This window comes from Ornithodoros turicata, chromosome 2 (genome assembly GCF_037126465.1).
Source record: "Ornithodoros turicata isolate Travis chromosome 2, ASM3712646v1, whole genome shotgun sequence".
Classification (NCBI taxonomy): domain Eukaryota; kingdom Metazoa; phylum Arthropoda; class Arachnida; order Ixodida; family Argasidae; genus Ornithodoros; species Ornithodoros turicata.
The window spans coordinates 91,733,868-91,755,450 of NC_088202.1; the positions used below are offsets into that span (position 1 = coordinate 91,733,868).

General features: G+C 42.1%; 2 protein-coding genes across 3 annotated transcripts in view; both read right to left on the minus strand.

Annotated features, from left to right (window-relative positions):
• Window positions 1-1,220: 1,220 nt before the first annotated feature.
• LOC135385777 (retinoblastoma-binding protein 5 homolog) lies at window positions 1,221-11,801 on the minus strand. Its single transcript, XM_064615291.1, has 15 exons — window positions 11,671-11,801; window positions 11,480-11,505; window positions 10,863-11,035; window positions 10,666-10,806; window positions 8,941-9,028; window positions 8,802-8,873; window positions 8,445-8,554; window positions 8,256-8,375; window positions 8,022-8,175; window positions 7,864-7,935; window positions 6,552-6,736; window positions 5,960-6,056; window positions 4,120-4,225; window positions 1,434-1,580; window positions 1,221-1,351 (listed from the first exon to the last, which is right to left on the minus strand). The coding sequence occupies exons 1-15, from the start codon at window positions 11,687-11,689 to the stop codon at window positions 1,308-1,310; spliced, it is 1,554 nt and encodes a 517-aa protein (XP_064471361.1). The 5' UTR covers window positions 11,690-11,801; the 3' UTR covers window positions 1,221-1,307.
• A 6,356-nt stretch (window positions 11,802-18,157) lies between these two features.
• LOC135385775 (E3 ubiquitin-protein ligase CBL-B-like) overlaps window positions 18,158-21,583 on the minus strand; it is a 41,612-nt gene continuing 38,186 nt past the window's right edge. For both annotated transcript variants that reach the window (XM_064615289.1, XM_064615288.1), the window contains exon 12: window positions 18,158-20,729. In XM_064615289.1, coding sequence (XP_064471359.1) covers window positions 20,519-20,729 — 211 coding nt within the window. In that variant the 3' untranslated portion in view covers window positions 18,158-20,518. The remainder of the gene's footprint in view (window positions 20,730-21,583) is intronic.

A 21,583-nucleotide genomic window follows, 5' to 3' on the forward strand; every position in this document is an offset into this window, starting at 1 on the left:
GCGCGGAGAAATGGCGGCGGCGGCGGCGCACAGGTCTAGCTGTGATGTCAAATAATGGGTTATGATATGATGGGCTGTGATGTTGAATGATTGGTTATAAACATATAATGTGATGGACTGTGATGGTGATGTGATGCTATGGGCCCGGCCGGGCATGATGCGATGTCGAATGATTTTTATTTAAATGCCGACCTATGCCTGTGAGCAACCTTTCTCTCGTTACGGGCGCTTGGCTGGAGGTGGGGACATAGCTTAGCTATGCCTAAGGCCCCGGGTTTTCCGCGATTCCTCGAAATATCGCGGAATCCTTCGTTTGGCACGGAATTTCACGGAATCCCTAATTTTTAGGGGTGTGCGGGTATTAGAGTTCTCTAATTCGAATCAAATATCAATCATTCGAAGTATTTCATTCGCGAATCGAATACCCAATATTCGGATTTCCGAATATCCGACTATTCGCCGAATACGAACGACAGCTCCCGAAAGCAGGCTTCGCCTGAAGCTTCCCGGCATGAGGTGAAGCCTGCTTTACGAAACTGCCGATGCTGCTGGACCAGCACAGACAGATTGTAGTTTAGCTTAAGACAACGTTAGCCCAAGTTTATTGTGCATACTTCGCCTGAGGAGGGGGGCGAGGTCCCTCCCGTGTGCAGTTTAGCGGTGGCAGTGGGGTACTTTGATTTGATGTCTGGGAGTTTGCCTTTAAACTCTTAGATAATGCCTACAGCCGAGAAACAAAAAGGGTGTCATGTAACTTCCACAGGGCATGTATTGTAAGCTCCTTCCTATAATCGTCCTATAAAGTTCCTATAAACTGTGTAGATGCGGAAGGATCTTTCAGCAGGTATAAAATGATTGCAAGTGACAGACCTTTGTCTTTGTCAGAGAAGAGCACAAGATATCATGAATGTATCATGAATGTAACGTAATGTAATGCTGAGCCACAACAGTGCTTTCAATCTGTAATTTTATAAATAAAATATTTTTGTTCCCACACTATCCAAGAAAATAAAGTGTTTCCCATTTGAAGCAGACGTTAACTGCTTGCCGCAGAAAATCGCGGAATTTACAAGTCGGTGCTGCAGAATTTTCAATTTGCCGCAGCAGAAAATCAGGGGTCTTAGCTATGCCTTTCAAAGGTTAAGGCAGGGTGTTGGTATCCGCATGACCTGTTGCCAGCAGCCGCGAATTTAAGGCTTCTTTACACTCGTGTCAAAAACTGAAAAAAGAAAAAGAACATATTTATTGTGAATAATTACAGGCAAAATGATGACATGATAAATACAATGAGTGGTGTGATGGCTGCACTATGCCGGTGAACTGCAGCCTTCGTAACTTCCGCCTTCAATGTCTGAAACATAAAAAGTAAATGCAATACAAACTGAAGAGGACAAGGAAGGAGCAACATCAACGCTACAATATCTTTTAAGTACCTTTTATTTTGTCGGCCTTGGACGTCTTCGCCCGTGGAGATTTTGCATCCTGATTGTAAAGGGAAGATGACTTGCTCGGTTTTTGGCGCTGCTTCCGAACCTGTTGACTTTTGTCCTTTATTTTGGAGCTGAAGAATGGGTGCGTTTCTGGAAACAGTGTCCAGTGACAATTTACACTTCCTCGAATTCGACGATGGTGTGAAAATAGGGACACGGACAAATTGACAGGGTGGAACCCAGTGTCTTTGTTTACACATGTTGTCCACAAGCACATGAAGATGCAGTGTGTTCCTTACGCACACAGGGTGTGTCACGTAACGTGTCATTTGACCCTCGTTAAAAAGAGGCTCAACAGAACCATATGTGGGGTACGCGGCTACTATCCGGCCATTCAGTTCGCCACCTACTAAAATTACTGTCAACGACTTTTAATTAATATCAATTGAATTTTTTTTATTGAACTCGGAAATTTGCCTAGTCAATGTAACATTTTTCTTGCTAAATCAGATAGACCGTGGTTGAATTAACCAAACCCACTGTGAATATGTTACGTAGATGTATACGTAAATGACACGTTACGTGACGCACCCTGTATACTGCATGCATACCTAGTCGAGCTAGTTTATTACGATGCTCAACATAACGATGATTCTTGTTTTACAATCAAATTTCTCGTTATCGTTGCTTGCTTGCTTGCTCATTGAAACGCATGTACGTGAGAGTACAACACCGCAATTGTTGTGAAAGTGCTTGATTGCAAACAGTGATTGGAATTTTCCGGGCCACCTTATCGTTCCTCCCTTAGCCTTTGACCATGTCATTTCCTTTTCACTTCAAATAAGAGCATGTTAGACCTACTGTGTCACATTAGTGTTGCCACCCGGCCAGTATTTCACCAGCTTGGCCGGTCACTCAGTTATTCTGCCAGTTGCCGGTAGAAAGGTGATACCGGCAGCCTTTTGCCGGTACTTATTGCTCAAGACCTTCCATAGAGGCTTTTTGGGGTCTTCCCTTTAGCATCCCACTACAGCTTGAATAAATCCAGAGCATAGGCCCAACTCTGCCGTCACTAGATAAGGGAATTGGACCGTGGACACAGGGTCAACAACGGATGGTCTATCTATTCTGTACACACACCAGTAGGTCAACCCGGGTCTGTGTTCCAGTTTCTGCCCTCATGACAGCCTTCTCAAAACACTGCACAATGATCCCATGGAAATTTTCTAGTTTTCGTAGTTATGCATTACATTCTTGTGTTTGGAGGGGATAGAAGCAGTGGCTGCGCAAACCTGTTGGTGGTTTTGTCAAGCCCGTTAGAATTTTGGGCAGTACAGTCGTACGAACATCACAAGTTTTCAGCCTGCAAAGAAGGTTCTTCTGGGTCGATGCATTTTTCTAAGTAAGTGGCGATTGAATCTGGTTGTTCCAATCCAATCCAATGTAGCGCTGTTGCCCTATTTATAGGAATTTCTAACATCAATAATCCAGCTGCATACAGCGTCATATGTTTCCTCGTACTATCTTGAGCAAGTACTCCCTTTCTCTGTGTGCCCCTCCGCCACTTTCTCTTTCCCACACCTTTCCTGTACTCCCACCTCCTCTCTCTCAGACGGTCTTTTTCACTGCAAAAGGCGGCAACCCTATGTCGCATGTGAGTCTTTGTGTGCTGAGCATCTCAAAACACACCTTAAATAGCACAGCAAGTTTTCAGCATCAGGCTCGTATAGCAGCGAACACAAGACATGTTGCAGTGAGACTCTTTTGGCACCATCCACAAAACTTGCATTTGGGAACTTCTGTTTACCTTATGTGATTTAAGGAGTAGTTGTTGCATGTGATGTGATTAACTTAAAAGGTAGTGCTTTGTCTTCCTTCGTGTTCTTGATATACTGTAGAAGTGGTTTTTTTCGCGCGGAATTATTTTTCGCGTTTTTCGCGCACACCTCCAAAATCGCGAATTTAAGTTCCCGCGAATAACTGTGGCCATATGAGGGCGAAAATCGTTCGGCGTTCGATGCTATACCGCGACTACCTGACCCTTTCTACTCCATGTAGCATAGGTAGTATAAGCAAGCGCAGAAGATTGTTTTATCCCATCAGCCAAGATGAAAAGAAATGAAAATTCATCATGCTTTTGTTACTCCTATAAACGCTTTGCACTATACATGCAATATACCACTATACCACGAAGCCAGAACATGCCTTTCCCCGCATACTCAAAACCAGCTTGAATGATAGTACCACATCTCAACCGAACTGGTCAGTGCCCAGAGTGATAATTAATAAGAACTGCTAAAATAAACTCGCTAACTTGCACACGGCCAGTACTATGGCCTCCTACAGGGTCCCTAAAAGCCATTTGACAGGACCTTTCCTCCTATCTCTGTGAGGAGAAGAAAGGAATAGACCTAGAATGCCGCAATCCACGTGAATAACGGATGTCTTAGTACGTGCCGAAATATGCCCGAGTATTGACGGTGGCACGATATGCAAGAGCAAAGCACTCCCGGAAACCTGTGTCGCGAATTTAAGTTCTCGCGAATCAATCCTCAAAGCAGCTCTGCTCGAAAACGCGAAAATATTTTCCACACGGAAAAAACCACTTCTACAGTACATGAACAGTGTTCACACACTGAACAAAAGACATATCACAAATACCAAATAAGGACTAAAATATTTTCATTACCTCCAACTGGTGCATCTTTCAGATCAATATCGTAGGTCTTCGGTTTCTTCTTCTTGGGAGAGTCTCCTTGTGAAGATGGCCGCTTAGGGGGTTGCTCTTCAACCACCTAAGGTAGCCGTTTTTCCACAGACATAGTATGTAAATTATGCCACACGTTCTTAGAATGGTAAAAGCAAAGTTGCAGTTAAAAGGGGTTAAATGCCATCTCATTGTCTGTTCAAATTTCCTCACACTCCAAATTTTTGTTGCCCTGACCACCCTTTACACTTCTGTCATGCTGCACATGCTGCCAAACCTATTATCAAGAAGTAAATGTTTATGGAATCTCACAGAATGGAAGTTATGTACCTGATTCTTTCAGAGTGATATCGCAGCAAGAGATGACGACAGAGGGTTAACACGAAGTAGACAAAATTGTGTACACAAGTGTGTTGATTAACTGTCACCAGTTGAGAGTCCGCAGGTGTCTTGTCTGCTTCATCTGAACTCTCTGTCTGTCGTCGTCTCTTGCTGCAGTATCATTATGAACGTACACCAACCCCCTATACAGCTCGTCGTTACGTAAGGACTGTGTACAGTACTTAGTTTGAAGGTTTGCTAATGCACCACAATCCATTTCATATCCAGTTACACATTTTGCATTCATGTGCTCCTACACAAGGTTCTCCTTGTGTCAAAAAGACTACGTGAAGCTCTATCAGCGTGATGACTTTAAAATTATATTTCTGATTTTCTCATCTCACAAGTACCACAATGGGTAAAAGCTTTTTTGTTAATCACCTTTCTTCCTCTCGGATGTGTTATCTACAATTTGGGGCATGCATATCGCTAATATCCATCCACTGTCATTTTCATTCTTTCATCATCTACTGACCTTGAAGTACTACACACTGTATAAAGAATTTTCAGAGAAAGGATGGTGTAGTTCACCCAGCCATATGATCTTCAGCATTGGCACCCCAAGCACGGGTACCGTAATTTCACGCGTATTAGCCGCGGCTTATGCGCAATTTTTTTTTCTCACGGGTGCTCTGCGGCTTATCCACCGGTGCGGCTTATCTGATGACTATTTTTTCCTGGTATTTTCCCCATACGTCAGTTTTAACGAAAGGGCCGGGACGACAGTGTCTCTGGAACAGCCTGCCGATGCACGAACAGTGCATAACAGGGACGCGCCCACATTCGAGTAGAATAATCTTCCTGGTGCATTCCCCCAAGCAGCTTTAACGAAAGTGGTGACAGTGATTCACGTCTATTGGAAGACTACTGACCAATCAATTTATGAAAAACGCCCAACAAGGGCACAATCCGATCTTGGTAGAGCTCTAGCGCTGACCTCCTTTGTTGTACACTATGGACCACAGGGTTTATGACCTTCTATATGGTCTCTTTTGTCGTTCAAATCAGTCGTCTCGTATTGCCCGCGGCTTATCTGCGAGTGCGGCTTATCTGCCAGGAAATTTTCAAAACGTTCCTAAAAACGCGTCCTGCGGCTTATCTGCGGTGCGGCTTATACGCGTGAAATTACGGTAATGTTTCAAATTAATAGCAGTGATAAGCTAACCAAAAGCAGTCATGGGAGAAAGGGTGCACATTTCTTCTGTGAAGATTTTTCAAGTAGTTAGGCAAATTAACAGAGGTTGCAAGGCAGTGTACTCTCATCCCTAGTTACAGGCACATATGGAACAACAACAACATTATATTTTAGGGGAACATAAGGGAACTGCAGGTGAAGATTCGACACTCTAGTTGTTTTCAATGTGATTATGTCTTGCTTGCCACACAGCTTGTGTGTGCCTGTTGAAAAAGTACAAAGAAAGAAAAATAATACTGTTATTACCGGTTCTGGAGGCTGGCCCCACCCCTCCTCGGGCTCGTCAATTTCGGGAGATATTGGAAGGTAAAGCAGAGCCCTAGTGTCCTCTCCTTCTTCATCACTGCAATTTTAATATAAGATCTCCTCCTGATACATGCAAGGAGTATTTTGCTCAGGTGAATGGCGCGCACACATGACTATGAGATTGCACCCCTCACACATTGAAACCAAGAAAATGTTACATCTGGTCTCTTCACGAAAACTTCTCCCAGACCCCCTAAAGGTTATCACAACTGTCCCAAGAGAGTTTCTGTATGTAGAATTTCTCTATGATAGTGTGGCAAAGAAATTTTCTACTCCGATGATACGTTCTGTACCAGAAGTGCAGATTTAGCTAGTTGGTTCATATCTGAATATGACATCGCAGGAGAGAAAACAAAAAACAATGGACAGACCCGGAACAGCATAAATTTTCCAGGAATTTCAGGGTAAACTAAAAAATAACACTGGGTTTGTCAAAACTTCTTCATGGCTGCTATGTCTGTACACACTATGCCTATTTTCTCTGTTTGAACAATGCAGTCACATGTTTCCCTTATGCAAAAATTGTGCACACCTGCTACAGAAGGCCACAATGGGCTCAACAGTTTCCACATCGACTTCAGCATCTTCCTCTTCTTTTTCTGTGTGCTGTAATGGGCTACGATCTTCATCTTCGAGATCAAATTCACTTTCACGTTCTTCATATTCCACGTTCTCATCAAGTTCCTTGAAGTCTGGGGCAAAAGCACTCCAGTTTTCCTGTTTTTCAAACACAAATGAATTTTTTGTTTGTTTGTGGGCAGCCACATTCCACATATTTGCAAATGTGCAACTGAACCACTATTTTGTTTCTACATTTCATACTAATTTTATGGAGTAAGGTGCATGGTGTTTAATATTGTATGTACAGTAACTAATATCCATATCTTTTTTAGTATACATTACATAGAGAGCCTGAAGTTTTAGGGTTTAACCTGATTCTTCCCCGAATTGAAGGTTGCCTCTTTAGGGTGAAACCCGAGTTTTACCTGGCATATTGCCCTCACTAAAACGTCTGTAGGAATGCACACTAACGTGTTTGGCAGCAAACACAGTTACATCACCATTTTTACCAAACCATTTCAGTTAGTTTAAGTAACTGAGCCTGATTTCTCCCGCATTTAGCGTACAGGAAGGTTTTCCACCCGAATTTGTATTAATTTAGAGCACATGTTTATTTTCCCGATTTTTACTTCCCAAATTTAGAAAAAAATATTCCCGCAAACTTCAGGCTCTAATTATATGTCTTCGTGTAAGACATATAAGCTTTCACAACTTCTGTATACTTATGGCCTGGCTTTTTCGGGTTATATTTTCCATCAACAACGGGTGGTACATATCGGATTATATTGTACTTCAATACTTCAGGTGTAATCAAGCTGAACTGAACATGATTCAACCCAACCCTGGCTGAATCGGACTGAACCTAAGAGGCAGCAGGGCCTCTGTTTTGACAGTTTGTCTGAGCATATTTATGCATTTACAACACAGTTTCCAAAGTTCTGTGTTAGATGTGATGACTTCGGATCCCCGCGGTCCAGCAGTTTTCGGGTTGAACCCTGGTTTTGTTGATCCCAATCGGGGGCGGGGCGGTTAATATAAAGTGTAATTGGGTATAACCCCAAAAAGTCATACCCTATGTATACTAACAGGACTGCAAAAGAGCGCAGGATTTACATTGCTACACTACACAGTAGATGTCAAATTCTTCTGTGAAAGGCACGACAGCAATAGTTTCTTGAGCCCGAGGCTACGCTGAGGCTTTTATCTCCTCAAACTTCAGCTAGCATGAACCGTGGGTTCCCTACGCATGTAGCTTCACTAACTTGGCAGAAGCGTGTACTCACCACCTGTGGTTGAGCCCATATTGATACAACACCACTAGATATTGATGCAATTATTGGTCTCACAGGATGCCACTGTTTAAGAAAAAGAAATTTTGTTAGAGAATTTTGAAATTCCCTTATTTTTAACACATATTAAAGTGCATCCAAGCTGTATGTACCACAACATCCAACAGCAGCTCTCCTTTTGTTCCATGAAGAATCTTCACCAGATTTCCAATACTTTTTTCCCAGATGCAGAGTGCATGCTGTCGAGCAGACCCAGCACAAACGTACTCCCCGTCTCCTGAGAAGCAGCATTTCTTCCACATTGTTCTGAAATTGTTCAGCACGTGTGTACATGTAGCATGCCTGCTTCAACCGAATTATAACTGTAATAGTATAGTTGAATTTACTTGTTCACTAGATCTTGTAGTTTTTGAATCGGGTCCGGTTCACCATCCCTACCGCAGGCCATAACCTCAGTTGCATTGTACACCCTGATGATTCTATCTGCTGTATTCACCAGAAAGGAGCTAGAAAACGAATGAGAGTAATCTTAGCCAGGCAACTGGAAACAGGCCAGTTCCATGAAGGAAACCTACTCTCCACGCCTTGCAAATTCTATGGATTTTATTGCTGTTGTGTTTGATGTTCCTGTTGTAACTCGAAAGGATGCTTTCGTATCCAGTTCGGGCACAGATACCACTAGAATCTGAAAATGGTGCTTAAACTGGCATACAAATGTTTTCCGGGAGCAAATGCAGGCAGAACTGATGGTGTCAGTGCTCAGTACCCAGCTCTTGAAAACCTCAGTGTTCACAAGCTGCCGAGCTCTGAATGGAATGAGCAGGAACTGAACTGAAGTAAACTGATCATAAACTGAACATCTGAACTTGCAACACACACCAACCAACTTTCACAGAATCAATCAGGGGAAGGAGGCACATATCAGTGCTTACCTTTCCTCTTGCATTTCCAGTAAAGATGTGCTGACCACGACGGTCAAATGAGGCTACGATATTCAAGTCTGACTGTAATACAAGAAGGCCCTTAGGAAGTTACTACCTCACACATTAATTATCGTTACGGTTAGCTTACCTCGTCATCAAGAGGCACGATGGAATGTCCACCATCAATACGGACAAGCACCGCAGCATGCTTGATTGGACACACAAGGAAATGTTTACTGTAAATTGGGTAATAGCAAGTGGGTAAGTGCATTCCAAGCTGTTCACTCTCAAACATTGCACAAATTATTTGCAAAGTGAGCAAGGCAGTACAGTGTCTATTATATGGATGAAAATGCTATAAGTTGGGACCCATACACAACCTTTAGTTTCACAGCGTACAAGTGTTACAGCAGCAGAGGCAAGTCAAGTTTGAGAGACGAGTTTTAGACAAAAGAGCGCATTCAAGTTGAGGAAAGCGTCTGCGCCATGGTTTTAGTGGTGCTAAATTTTCTTTCTTCACCTTCGTCCTGTCTGGAAGAAGAAATGCCTTTTCTTTTTCAATTAACTGACAGCTGCCGTAGCAACACGTGAGAGTCACTTCATGTGCTTCCACAAATGCGTTGTTTATTTGTCCCCTTAAGGAGACATGGAAGAATGCTTCTTGCAAAATATGGGACTTGTAATTTTGAAAGCTGTTTCCGAAGAAAACAACATTATGCACAGAAGCGATATGGCCAGAGCATCACGTACACATAATAAGTGTATGCTTCAATCTGAAGAAAACTCTTCCTTTCGTCGTCTCCAGGTTGAAAGCAGTCGTACCCACCAAGCTGATCCTTCTACAACATCTACTCACACGATGTCACTCGCAGAGGAGGGCCAAAATCGCTAGCGGATCTTCCGCCATAATGTAGGTACTCGTAACCATACTGTCCAGACATTCACCCTTTCCGGATTTGCTGTACATTTGGTGTTTCTAAGCTCTTACATTTTGTAAATGTTATTTGTACCATAAATAATTTCCATGTCTTCAACATTAACAGTCTTCCAAATAGCATATGGCAGCGAACGAAAACCGAAACCAACGAACGAAACCAAACTTTGCTGGACCTACAATATGGTGACGATTTCGCCTTTTCGCAGCTAGTGCTCTCTAGAGTTGTGACGTCAATGAATAAACTCTATAAACCTCTACCGCAGAAATATCACAGTGACGTATTCATGACGTTGGTAGACATAGTGAAACTGAAACAGCGCGGACGGAGAGCAACGCTTTTTCACAAAGCCGTAGTCCTTCACGAAGGTCAAGGGTCGCTTCTTTGTATTAATGGTAAACACAAATGAAGTGCCGTTTTTAGTCCCTTTGGTGCCTTCATTCGCATTCCCAGACCCCCTTGGAAAGAAAAGAAGGCTCCACCCAAGGGTTGCATCTTCTTGAAAGTCAATGTCGTAATCCTGTGCGAAATGTGGTTTGTTATTAGGACTTTTTAGTTTGCGCTTGTTTTGTGTAGAGACACCACATGCACTCCAAGAGAAAACCGTGCCCTTCAGAAAGAGCCCAGTAGCCATCTTTAGAATGGAGCAGAACAAGACCATACAACCAAAAATATGCAACGAATTGCATAAAAACTTTAGAGTATGAAAAGCTATATGTAAGCGTGGCTTTCTTGTGACATTGATTTTTTGCTATAGTAGTTCCAGTCTAGCAAGTTGGCAGCGCTGTTGTACCTCTGATGTCATTTGTGTGTGAACAGGGAGAGGTATATTGCTTCATAAACTAACCAGCAGCCCTAGCACAAATTTTTTAGATGAGACAGACTGTACTGCCTTACACCATTTGAAGTAAATTTGCCTCAGAAACAATAGTCCTTACTCATTTCGAGGATGGAATTGAACCTTAAGTATTGGTGATGGGAAGCGATACTTTTGGTCACACTCTCCATTAAGCACATCCCAAATGCAAACGCTGTTGTCCGTGGAAGCACTGAGAAGCTTGTGGCCATTGCGACTGAAACTACACACCACAGTTTATTAGCCTCTTGCATTCACAATAATGGGTACAATACGTACCAGAGCGAACACACTGGATGAACGTGTGCACTGATGATCTTCGCAATTCCTCGTGTCAGGAAGTCCCAAATCACAATCCTTCCATCATTACAACCGACAGCAAGAAGTGTTCCCCTTTTGTTGAATGCACATGTGACAGCAAGACTGATGGAGTCCAGAGTACCATCAAATTCCTAGTGCACATTTGAGGGGAAAAGGAAACTGACCTTATGAACAGACCCGGCCCGGAAAACACAGACTAAATCTGTTTCATTCACAGCATTAATACTGTACTTCGAGTGACAGAGTGCACAGCCGAACCTTTAACATAGCGACCTACACGTAGATTGTACTGGAGTGATGTTTATTCATTCCAAAGCAGATATAATATATGCTATGGAAGTCGATCGGACTCTTGAGCACATGCTGGAGTACTCATAATATCATGTGCCATTCCATTTCCGGCCCGTTTAAGTTGTTGGCAACTCATTACTGTCGTACTTGCGAGATACGTATTACTGTTATGAATGTGGTACAATGCAATCGTTTTGGGGGAAGCTCACAAAGTGCAGAGACTGCATGCATCGCACCAAAAATTACACGACTTACGTACGTATACGATCTTTAAATGTACTTACTTCCGGGTAATTCTGTCCAAACGATTCTGTAATAAATACGAAATAATTGACATAACTTGCCAGTATGAATTATCAACACAATGTTCCGATCGATGCAGTGATACTAAACGTTTTGTTGTGATCGAAGTGGTCACTTTGTGTTATACGTAGAAACTGCATTGGGAGAAAGGTCAAAGCCGACAGACACTTACCTAACAGCTCCAAATTCATTTTAAATACCACACCAACAGAACCAAAGCTATCAAAGTTGGGACACACCGTTGTCGCTGCCGTGTCCCAGAACGAAACCTACAGCTACGGTGGCTACAGCGCTACAGCCTTCCCAGCCTGCAGAAAATAACAAACAGCATAAAAGTTACCTCTATCCGCTCCGCGACCCATTTACAACCAAACATAGTTCTCACAGTTTTGAATAAGTACACTTGAATCTATATCGTGTTTCGAAATGCGTAAGATTTCCCAGATTATCCGCACCTGACAGATAACTTGCATAGCAGTTTTATTCTAACTGGGTGAATAACAAAACGCTACGCCGGCGTGGTGCGTAGTGGTCTGTGTGGTGGTGTGTACGGCGTAGGCGTAGGCAGCGTAGGCGTCGGTGCGTAGTGCGTAGCGTAGCCATTCTTTGCGCTTTCGAGGCGCGAAGCGAGAGCGTTTCGACGCTGTCGATGCATTCTTACATTTTCAGTCATATTTTCAGCAGACGGGCTTGCGCAGTTTTGCCACTTGACAGTCTACGCCAGAGGGGTCGACTGACTGGCTCGAAGTAATGCTTGAAACCGCTTTGAAATAAGCCGACCCTGGGCTGTGGAGTACGGAAGCATACAGAAGCGCGCCAATTTCGAACTCGCGCAGAGTTGCGCAGACATTAAACCGACAATGTTACGAGACGCTACACGCTACGCCTCAAGCGACAAACATGAAAGGCATGGACATGATTCACTAAGGTGAGACAGTTGTACATTAGAGAACGTGACTTCCATCTTTCATCATCATCAGACAGTTGTGTCCATCAAAGCTCTTGCAAAAGTTCTTGTTGTTCAATTGATGTTTTCTTAGCAACATTTTTGATATGTCCAAGTTGCCTATGAGCAACTTTATCTAACACACTGCAATAAAAAACCTCCCAGACTTCGAAGCTAGGAAGATACAAGTCGAATCAGTTTAGTGTAAGCTATAACGCCCTCCAAAAATGCGAGAAAGACAGCGTTCACCACTGCCATGCACACCTGGCCTCTCGTTCTACTGCTGCCTTACTTGCAGTGCGCCTGTTCTGGGTGCAGAACAGGGCCTGAAATGCCACAGAACATATAGCCGCCATCGTCACCACTGCAGCAACTCGGAGACTATACTCGAGTTCAACTTAAGAGGGAAAATAAATCTAGTCCACACGCTGTTGGAGTTAAAGAGCAGCAACAACGCGCCAGGAAAAATACTGCAGCGCCACCACGCAGCTTTAGTGTCATGTGGCCAGTCTCCAGCAGAGTGAGTATGATGGATTACATTATCTGGCGGAGGAGCGAGCATGACCTCTCTGTGTCCAGCCATTCTATCTGCGGTGCAGTAATATTTTGAGGGCTGATGGATTTCTTTTCCTTCTCAAGTTGAACACGACTATAGACAAATATGAGCCAAACCTGTCGAATGCCTCAAAAACAATCAAGCAAGGCAGAACTCATTGAGTCTGTTACTGCAATTTTCCTGCAGATCTACAATCGTGAAATAAGGCACTTTGAAATTAACCGGACAGTGGCGGGGCCCACACTCCTTGCATGCCGGTCAAGTGTGCTAACCACTGCACCGTGCTGGCACGAGCTCAATTTGTAAAGGGCCTTCTTTGGACAGACAAGGACACACGCTCATCCTCTTCACACCTACCCCTACATTTTCTCTCAAAACCATGCACATAGCCTACATAATGAGGAAGCACATCTGGTGAACATAATGGAAAGTAACAAAACCAAGGCTAGCGCACTCATAAACACGACACAAAGCCAGTCAGAATAAAGCCTTTGGCAAGTCGTCGAAGCAGTCAGTGCCAGCATGGTGTAAATCCTAGTTACCACACCTGACCACAAACCCAGAAGTGTGAGTTTGGGTCCAGTCTCTGTCCATCCTTTTCAATGACTGCATTATTATTTATTTATTTATTTTCATTTATTTACTTTTTGTTCTTGGGCATTGGATGCTGTGTGTTGTTTTGTCTCTGTGTAGCATCCTTGGCTGTCTTACCTTCCATCTCAGGTGCTATTCTTTACGGCACACTGACAAACCCGTAGCAACATCTAATCGCCTGAGTTGTATAGGTCATCAATAGAGGGATGTTCATGCAAATGCATGTTGTTCTCTCGATATGGTTTCGTATCTGAACGATGAAACAACACTTTTGGTCTTGGTTTGGGACCGATCAGAAGAGTTCTATGGTGCATATACGCCATGTGCAGCGCCTGTTGGTGCGTCACCTGCAATGCTCCTAGCGGGAGAGGTGCGCATTTCTTCTGGGAATCGTAGCAGCCGATTACGTGACGACGACCGCTGACGTTGCACGCGTTAAAGTTAAAGACAAGTTTATTTGCAGAAACAGCTGCATGAGCTATGTGCTGGGGCAGTCAACCCAAACCGGTAATTCATGGTTATGCTCCTGTCATAACCACTACTAATGTTGTCTTTCATATTGCACAAAATCTTGAACGACCGTTGATGCCTTCCTGTCCACATCAAGCACTGTACCACACAAACAGAAGTGTGCTTTAACCTGCCTGTTATTCTTCATTCCCACCCATGGCCCCTGAACCGGTTCGTGAACCGAACTGTTTGGGAAAAAACGGTTCGAACCATTATAGTTGCCTTCCGGAGCTGAACCGGAACTGAACCCTTATCGTTGAACCTAAACCCGAACCAAACCGATAAACGTCTCGGTTTGACTCTCTGATGAAAAGTGCATATTTTGCCATATTTTCAGGCACAAGAGCTTACTACTTCTTTTTTTATGTACGGTTTTGCTGGTTTCGGGAAGGCGTTGGGTCGTCTCTCGTAAAAATTCTGGTCGGAATTGAATGTTTTCCATGTTTCGGTGGGGTGAGGTGCAGTGTTCAGCCTGTACCCTGGCTGTTCCATCCTCCACTGCATGCAATGCTGATGGGCTGTACTTCACCTTTGCCACATTACTGTTACGAAGGCAGGCGGCGTTCGCATTTTAATGTTCATGATGCAGTGCTGTGCTCAAAAGCCATGACAAAACAAGCCTGAGCATGGGCAACACGAAAAACACGAACATATGTGTTGCCCATGCTCAGGCGTGTTTTGTGATGGGTTCCGTCCACCAGCAGCCTGCGTTTACCATATTTTAATCAATCACAGATGCAAAGCCTTTAGCTCCATGATTTATATCTGTGCTGCAAGTATTATTTGCTGTGTTCTGCAGAACGAATGCAGCTTTTATTTTACCGTATTATCACTAATAAAATACTCACTTTTTTAAAAATAAGCATTTGGTGCATATATTGAGGATTTTCACTGCATATTTTGCCGACTTTCAGTGCATAGTTGCATGCATATTTCGGCAGCTTTTAGTGTATATTCACCCGCACCCTAGTCATCAATAAACTTGCTCACACAAAGGTATAGAATAGAATATAGAATAGAAGGTAGCAAGAGACACTGCAATTTGAAATTACACATTTTATTGTCACTATCGAACTTTCAAAGCATGTATTCTATTATATATAAATATGTGTCGTGTTCAGCCACGTATATGCAGTAAGCACAGCATGACACAGAAGTTGTTTAAACCAGTTTTCTTAGACATATGCCAGTCTTGCAATCAATTTCAGCAGCTAGACATACATCTAAAAGTGACAAGAACAGAAATAAATATGTCGCGTTTCACAAGGACATTGCATGTTCACCAACATTCTTCTCTGAAAAATTATTATACAGAAAAAGATGATATAGAGAAAGGAAACATGTCTTACAACAACAGTTGACTCTTTTTTTTTTTTTTTTTTTCAAAACTGGGGCATGTATCACTGAGGAAGTAGGAACCGCAACCTCTTAAGAGAAAATAATGACAAAAAAATAGTTTATGCTTACATATGTACACTGGATGGCTAGCAAGGGTTAGCCCTGTAACAGAAAGCTACTGTACCTTCTTTTGTTTCTGTGGTAGGAGAGGGTAGTGATAGATGATTGAGGGGAAAAACTCACACAGACAAACACAATTTATGTGACTTGCATATGAAACTCGTGTGTGGACATACAGGTCCCATGCTGTCTTGAGCTTAGTCAAAGATACAAGGTGGAAGCTTTAAGAGGTCTGGTGAAGACTGGCTCTGTGCAAATAAGAAACACGCAATGGTGCTTCTTGGAGATGTTCCTACTTACAGACAAACATACAAATGAAAAATTTGCGGAAACAGTCGTGAAAAACCTGACCTTTTCGGGTAAACCCGATTCCTGCTGATTCTTCCCTCCCGAATCAGTTGAGGACCAACTCAGGTTAAGCAAGATTTCTTCCCGAATTCCAATCACAAATCACATTGTGTCATGCATTACGCACACTTCTTAGTAGCAATCTGTGTGCATGTCTGATGTAAGTATTAAATGATATTTATTTATTTTTATTTTTATTTATTTAAGTGCAGCAGTGAACTATGAGAAGCATATGACGTTAGAGCATGTGGTGGTTGTCAATATTGACTTAAGGTAGCAAAACGGGGTAGTTGGTAAGTCATACTCAAAATTTAACACAGTAGAGAGACAGGAATGGACAGAACAAGAGGGGAACGCTGCGTAAAAATTAAACGCAGCCGTCCCATGTGGTTCTTCTGTTCGTTCCTGTCTCTCTGCTGCGTTAAATTTTGAGTTTGCGCTTGTCAACATAAATCACGAGATACGTATGTTTCACCAACATATGCACTTTAACTGTGGACCAGCTACTGGACAGAAAAAAAGAAACAAAAAAACAGCACCTGAATGTATAAAAAGTACCCAATTTGCCACCTGAGGCCAAGGCATTGAACATAACAAAGTCATGCCCCTCCATACACCTCCATGTCAGACCTCCAGTGACTGGATTTCTGACTTTTCAAACTGTGCTTTTCATGCAGACTTTACTACTACTAGTGCAGACTGGCACTTACCAATTACATAAACACATCTGGTTGGGTGAGACTGAAGGTGGATATTAGGCTGAGCCGTATGATTAAAAATTCAATATGAAATATTAATTCAATAATAATATGAAGTACATTTACATTCCTACCTTACAATTTGTTGCAATGTGGCTGTTGTCATCTGGCATTCGACAGTAAGCAAGGCCTGCACAGTCCTTTCCGGTATACTGCACTATCCCTCAGTATGATCCTGTACTCTATGTTGATTGATTATTATTCTTTCCTTCTTTCATTTATTTATTTATTTATTTATTTTTTCGGTGTGATGCAGCAGGCACATATTTAACAACTCTGAGCATATCTTGCATTTCAAATTGTTTTCCATAACTTACTTGAACGAAAAACAGAAGATGTGTATAATATATTATAGGCGAACGATCCAAGGTATCCTGCCTTGACAGACCCTTTTCCATGGGAGTGCACAATTGTAAAATGTCCTGCGCTCACCAAGTGCATGTAATTTGTACTTCTTACAAAGAATTTTTCTCGTCACACTCTTTATGTATACATTCAAGTGATGAAGAAAGCAATACAGCCTTATTCTGTGCTGGTATTGTCAGTAAATGTTTCGTGAACAGATGCCATGTTTTTTTTTTCTTCTCTTTCACCCTTTCAATCTGGGTGTCGAGAAATTCTAAACCCTCTTTCTCCAATGCTTTCATGGTAAACTCCAATATCCCCCAGCTTTTTCAAACCTATCTCTTATATTTGAAAATAAAGCCCTTTGTCATTGGTGAGCCTTCCGTGTATTTTTCTGAAACAGTACAGGGTTCTTTATCATGTACAATGAGCAAGACATGTATAGGATACATGGAGGTAAATATTCAAAAAGTCTTGAACATCATGTGACAACAAATCCTTGGTTGCTGGCTCAGTGTTTTGTGATTTTCATTGCCTTTAATGGCATGGCACCAACCAGTCCAGATTTTGAATTTGTATATCAATTTGTTAATGCTGTCTACACTCCCAGTTTCAATTTTGGTAATTAATTAAGATACACATTCACAAATTGTTTTTCACGAGGTAACAACCTCTCATCTGTAGCTTGTGTAGAAGCAGCATTCACGTACTTTCACTTTCTTAGAGCTGGCCTCTCCTAGTCTTCCTAAAACTTCCATCTTGTACATGGCAGGCTAATACCTCCACTTCAGAGACCAAGAACACAGTGGTACTTTGGCAATCTGACTTGATTTCAGAGTTTTGTGGTTTGTTAAAGCAATGCTTGACGAACATTTTTATTGCAGTGCTCAAAAGTGTTGCTAAGATGTTTGGCATGCCCTTAAAGTGAAGTTAAGTTTCAGAATTTATTCCTTTCATGTGTAATTCCATCACTGGCCTGGTTGAGATGTTTATATAATCAGAACTATCATACACATCCCCTGATGTCTGCATGTAAATCCCTTGCATGACAGCAAAGTGAAGCAAGCAATGATATATGCTTGAACACTAATTCTTAACAATTTTGATAGTCTTGAAATGGACTAGAATCTATTTTTTCTTTCAACTAATCTGTATGGCATAATTGCATACTTGGAGGTACAAGTATAAAAGCTGCTGAAATGCAAGCTGTACCTCAGAGTGCTTCTCTAACACTTCACAAAATCCTTGCTCCTAACTGACCACCAGGCCAATATTTTTATCATTCACATTTTTATGATATTGGAGTTTCTTACTCCATAAGTCAGATCTGCAGCAATGTGAAATCCACACTTCACTAATTTCAGGTACTGCCTTCACATGGAATGTAATAGTGTGACAATAGATTGTAATGTCAGGAGCTCACAATGCAGTGTAGAATACTACCTGCAAGCATACCTCCGTACACGAAGGCAGCTCTATGATTTAGATCTTTAGAAGCATAGACCATGTACACAACACACAGGGATGGAAGAACAGTGTACCATGACGAGCATCAATTTACATTAAGAATATATTAGTGACTCGATGTAGCATGAGAAATTGCAACAGTATGGTGATGAGAGTTGTACTTTTCCACAAATGGAAATCAATGTGCACACTACACACATCCAATGTATCACTTCAGATAACCTCCAATCGCTGAGTACTGAGTAAGGAGTATGCTCCTTTGTGTATTGTTATGAACACTAGCATTTCACACAAATGTAGGTAAACTGTCGTGGGACTTATTTTTGAATAACATTTACTGTAACGCAAATAATCTTTTCTGTAAACAAAGGGAAAAAAATGTTGAATGCTGTGACTGTTAAGCATACAGCCACGTGTTTACAGAGACAACTACAACTTGAGCACAACAGTTTCGATAACGAAAGCAGTGAAGAAGACTGTGGTGGCTCCGAAAAGTAACGACTCAAAGCAACAATCACTATGTCAAGAAATAGGTGGGCACTATGACCTGAAAGCTGGATACGTAGCTCCTTGGATGCGTTGACTAATTCTTTCTGCTGATCAAACTCACAAAGCTAGCCCCCTACCATAAACAAAATCTACAAGATAAATGTTGTGGCAAAAGCATCATCAGCAAATATGGTCCCAAGCTCGAGAGAGAGAAAAAAAAAATTGAGATATAGTGGTGGTTTGCCTGTCTGGAAGTGGGTTTGAGGTTTTGTTCATTGGTAAAGCACAGTTTGTGATTTCAGTTTGATCATGCACATGCACAGATGACACACTAACATAGATGGGGAAACAAAACATACAATAACACTACACAGGGCTTGGCTTAAAATTCGGTGCTACGTTGCACTACATAAGATAAAATATGCACAACACATTTCTCATGTGCTTTTGAGACAGCAGATTGTGACCATCTTTAAGCAAAATAAACACAAAATACAAGCAACGAAACTGCTGAGGTACAAGCCGGAACCATTTGTTGGGATAAATTAAGAGTATGTATGCTTACATATCACAGCACTGCTAAAGATAAACAATATTTACAAGTTAAGATCGCAGCAGTTGAGTCTGGCATAAATACAACTTTTTAAAAACCAAATCTGCATTGTGGCAGGCACATTGAAAACTTCTGCAAAATGCAGTCCAAACTGCACACACTAAAACATGTATGCATAATTTGCATTTTCTTCAAGGAGCTACGTGCTGCCACACAAAGCTCCATCTCTTATCTAAACTCCAAATAACTCTGACTTAAAAGGCTCTGATTCACATCTACAACAGTGCAAACAAACAAGGCTGAGAATGACTCCAAAGAATGTGATAGGTTGCTATCTTTAATACCATTATCAATTTGAAACACGTGGAAAGAAACCTGAAATCTTTACATAGCATATATCCACCCATTTTAGTGTAGCGTTCAAAAGTCATATTAATTAATGCTCTCCAGTTTCATTCTTGCCACCTGAGATTCCACATGCACATAAGGAAAGCCCTATGTCTTTTCTCTCTCTCTCGCGCGCGCTCTGTGTAAAAGTAAATGCATCAACTAAATTCAGCCAAGTGGTGAAACCTGAGAGTTTTGGGCTGAGTGTATTGTATGTCAGGAGGTAGTCAGATGGACCTTGAAAATACTGCATGAGTATTCAGACTCTCTTTGCTAGGTAAAATTATACAAGTGAAAGATCCAGTTTCAGTGCATGCTGCTTTTACAAGTGTTGGAACGAAGTGTTCAGGGTGGCAGTTGCTTTAAGCCATAAACTAACCACAATCGACAAAGATGGAGCTTTGTCTGACACAGCCATAAGGGTGCACCTTCCTGGAATCATTATCTGATGACTGACTAGCATACCAGATCGTCTCTCTTCTTGCTGGAAAGATGAACACACGTGGCATGCACTGTACCCGCATTCGTGGGATGAGTCTCACCTTAGCAAAAATATAAGTTTCTACAAACAACCTTAGCCAAAGATGCTCTTGGTTGCTAACCCATCCCTCACTTGCGTTTCCCTGCAAACTCGTGCAGAATGTCTCTGGCCATTTGTAGATCATTTCGTGCGATACCTAAGGCGCGAATGACAGCATCCTGAGTGTAGCCCTCTGATGTGAGCTCCGATATGTAGTCCATGTGGAGATTCTCGTAGCTCACTCTGTCATTTTCCTTGTTCTCGAGCGCACTCGTTGCCAGAGGACGAAGGCTTCGTAACCTAGAAAGGTGGTACATAATCAGAAATATGGTAGATTTCTGCAGCGAACATTGCAATTGTGTTGGTCGCCAGGGCATGCGGAGTGCCTATAACTAGACATAGCAAAGTCTGTGACACAATAGTAATTTTGTGTAACTTTGTCATATGTAGGACATTTTCTAACCTGTGGTATTTTGTGTGCAAAAAAGGATGGTAACAGGATCATGGATTCTGTGAAAACATCAAAGCAGCCTTTTCTCCGGGACTGTCTGAGACTGAGAACCATGAGCATCACAGTCGCAAGTGTGAAGTGCGAATGTGTGGAGTGAACGTTGAAATTGTCACGAGATTTGCTGGACGAGAATGCTGAATGCAAGGACCTGCACATACCTTGTGGTCGAACGCAACTCAAAAACTAACGACCAGGGGTTGGCTCCAGACTGTTTTTTTTTTTAAAACGTGTTTGTTATTTCAAAGATAATGGCTTAACTTCAGTTAGAAATCACAAGAGGGTGAAATCTCGAAACAGCTTCAGAAACAGTGGCACCAGCCTGCTGCTCAAAATAGAGCAACACAGTAGCTGAATGCACCTTTACAGCAAGGGTCAAACTGGGCTTCTGGCACCAGAAAACAAAGTAACTGAAGGATTCTTTCATCAGTGACTATTCTGAATGACCATAATAGTCACAGTAAAAGAAAAGAAAAGAGGCCAAGTGATACCTTTCTGGATAAGTGGACTAGAATGACTGGTTTAGTCAAATTGTCCCTGTTTGGTACCTGGGTGTGGATTGCACATCCTGGGTAGCAAGATTTAGGGTTAATCCTTGAACGTGGGTTCCTATAGAAATGTAGAACGGATAACAAGGTTTTTGCTT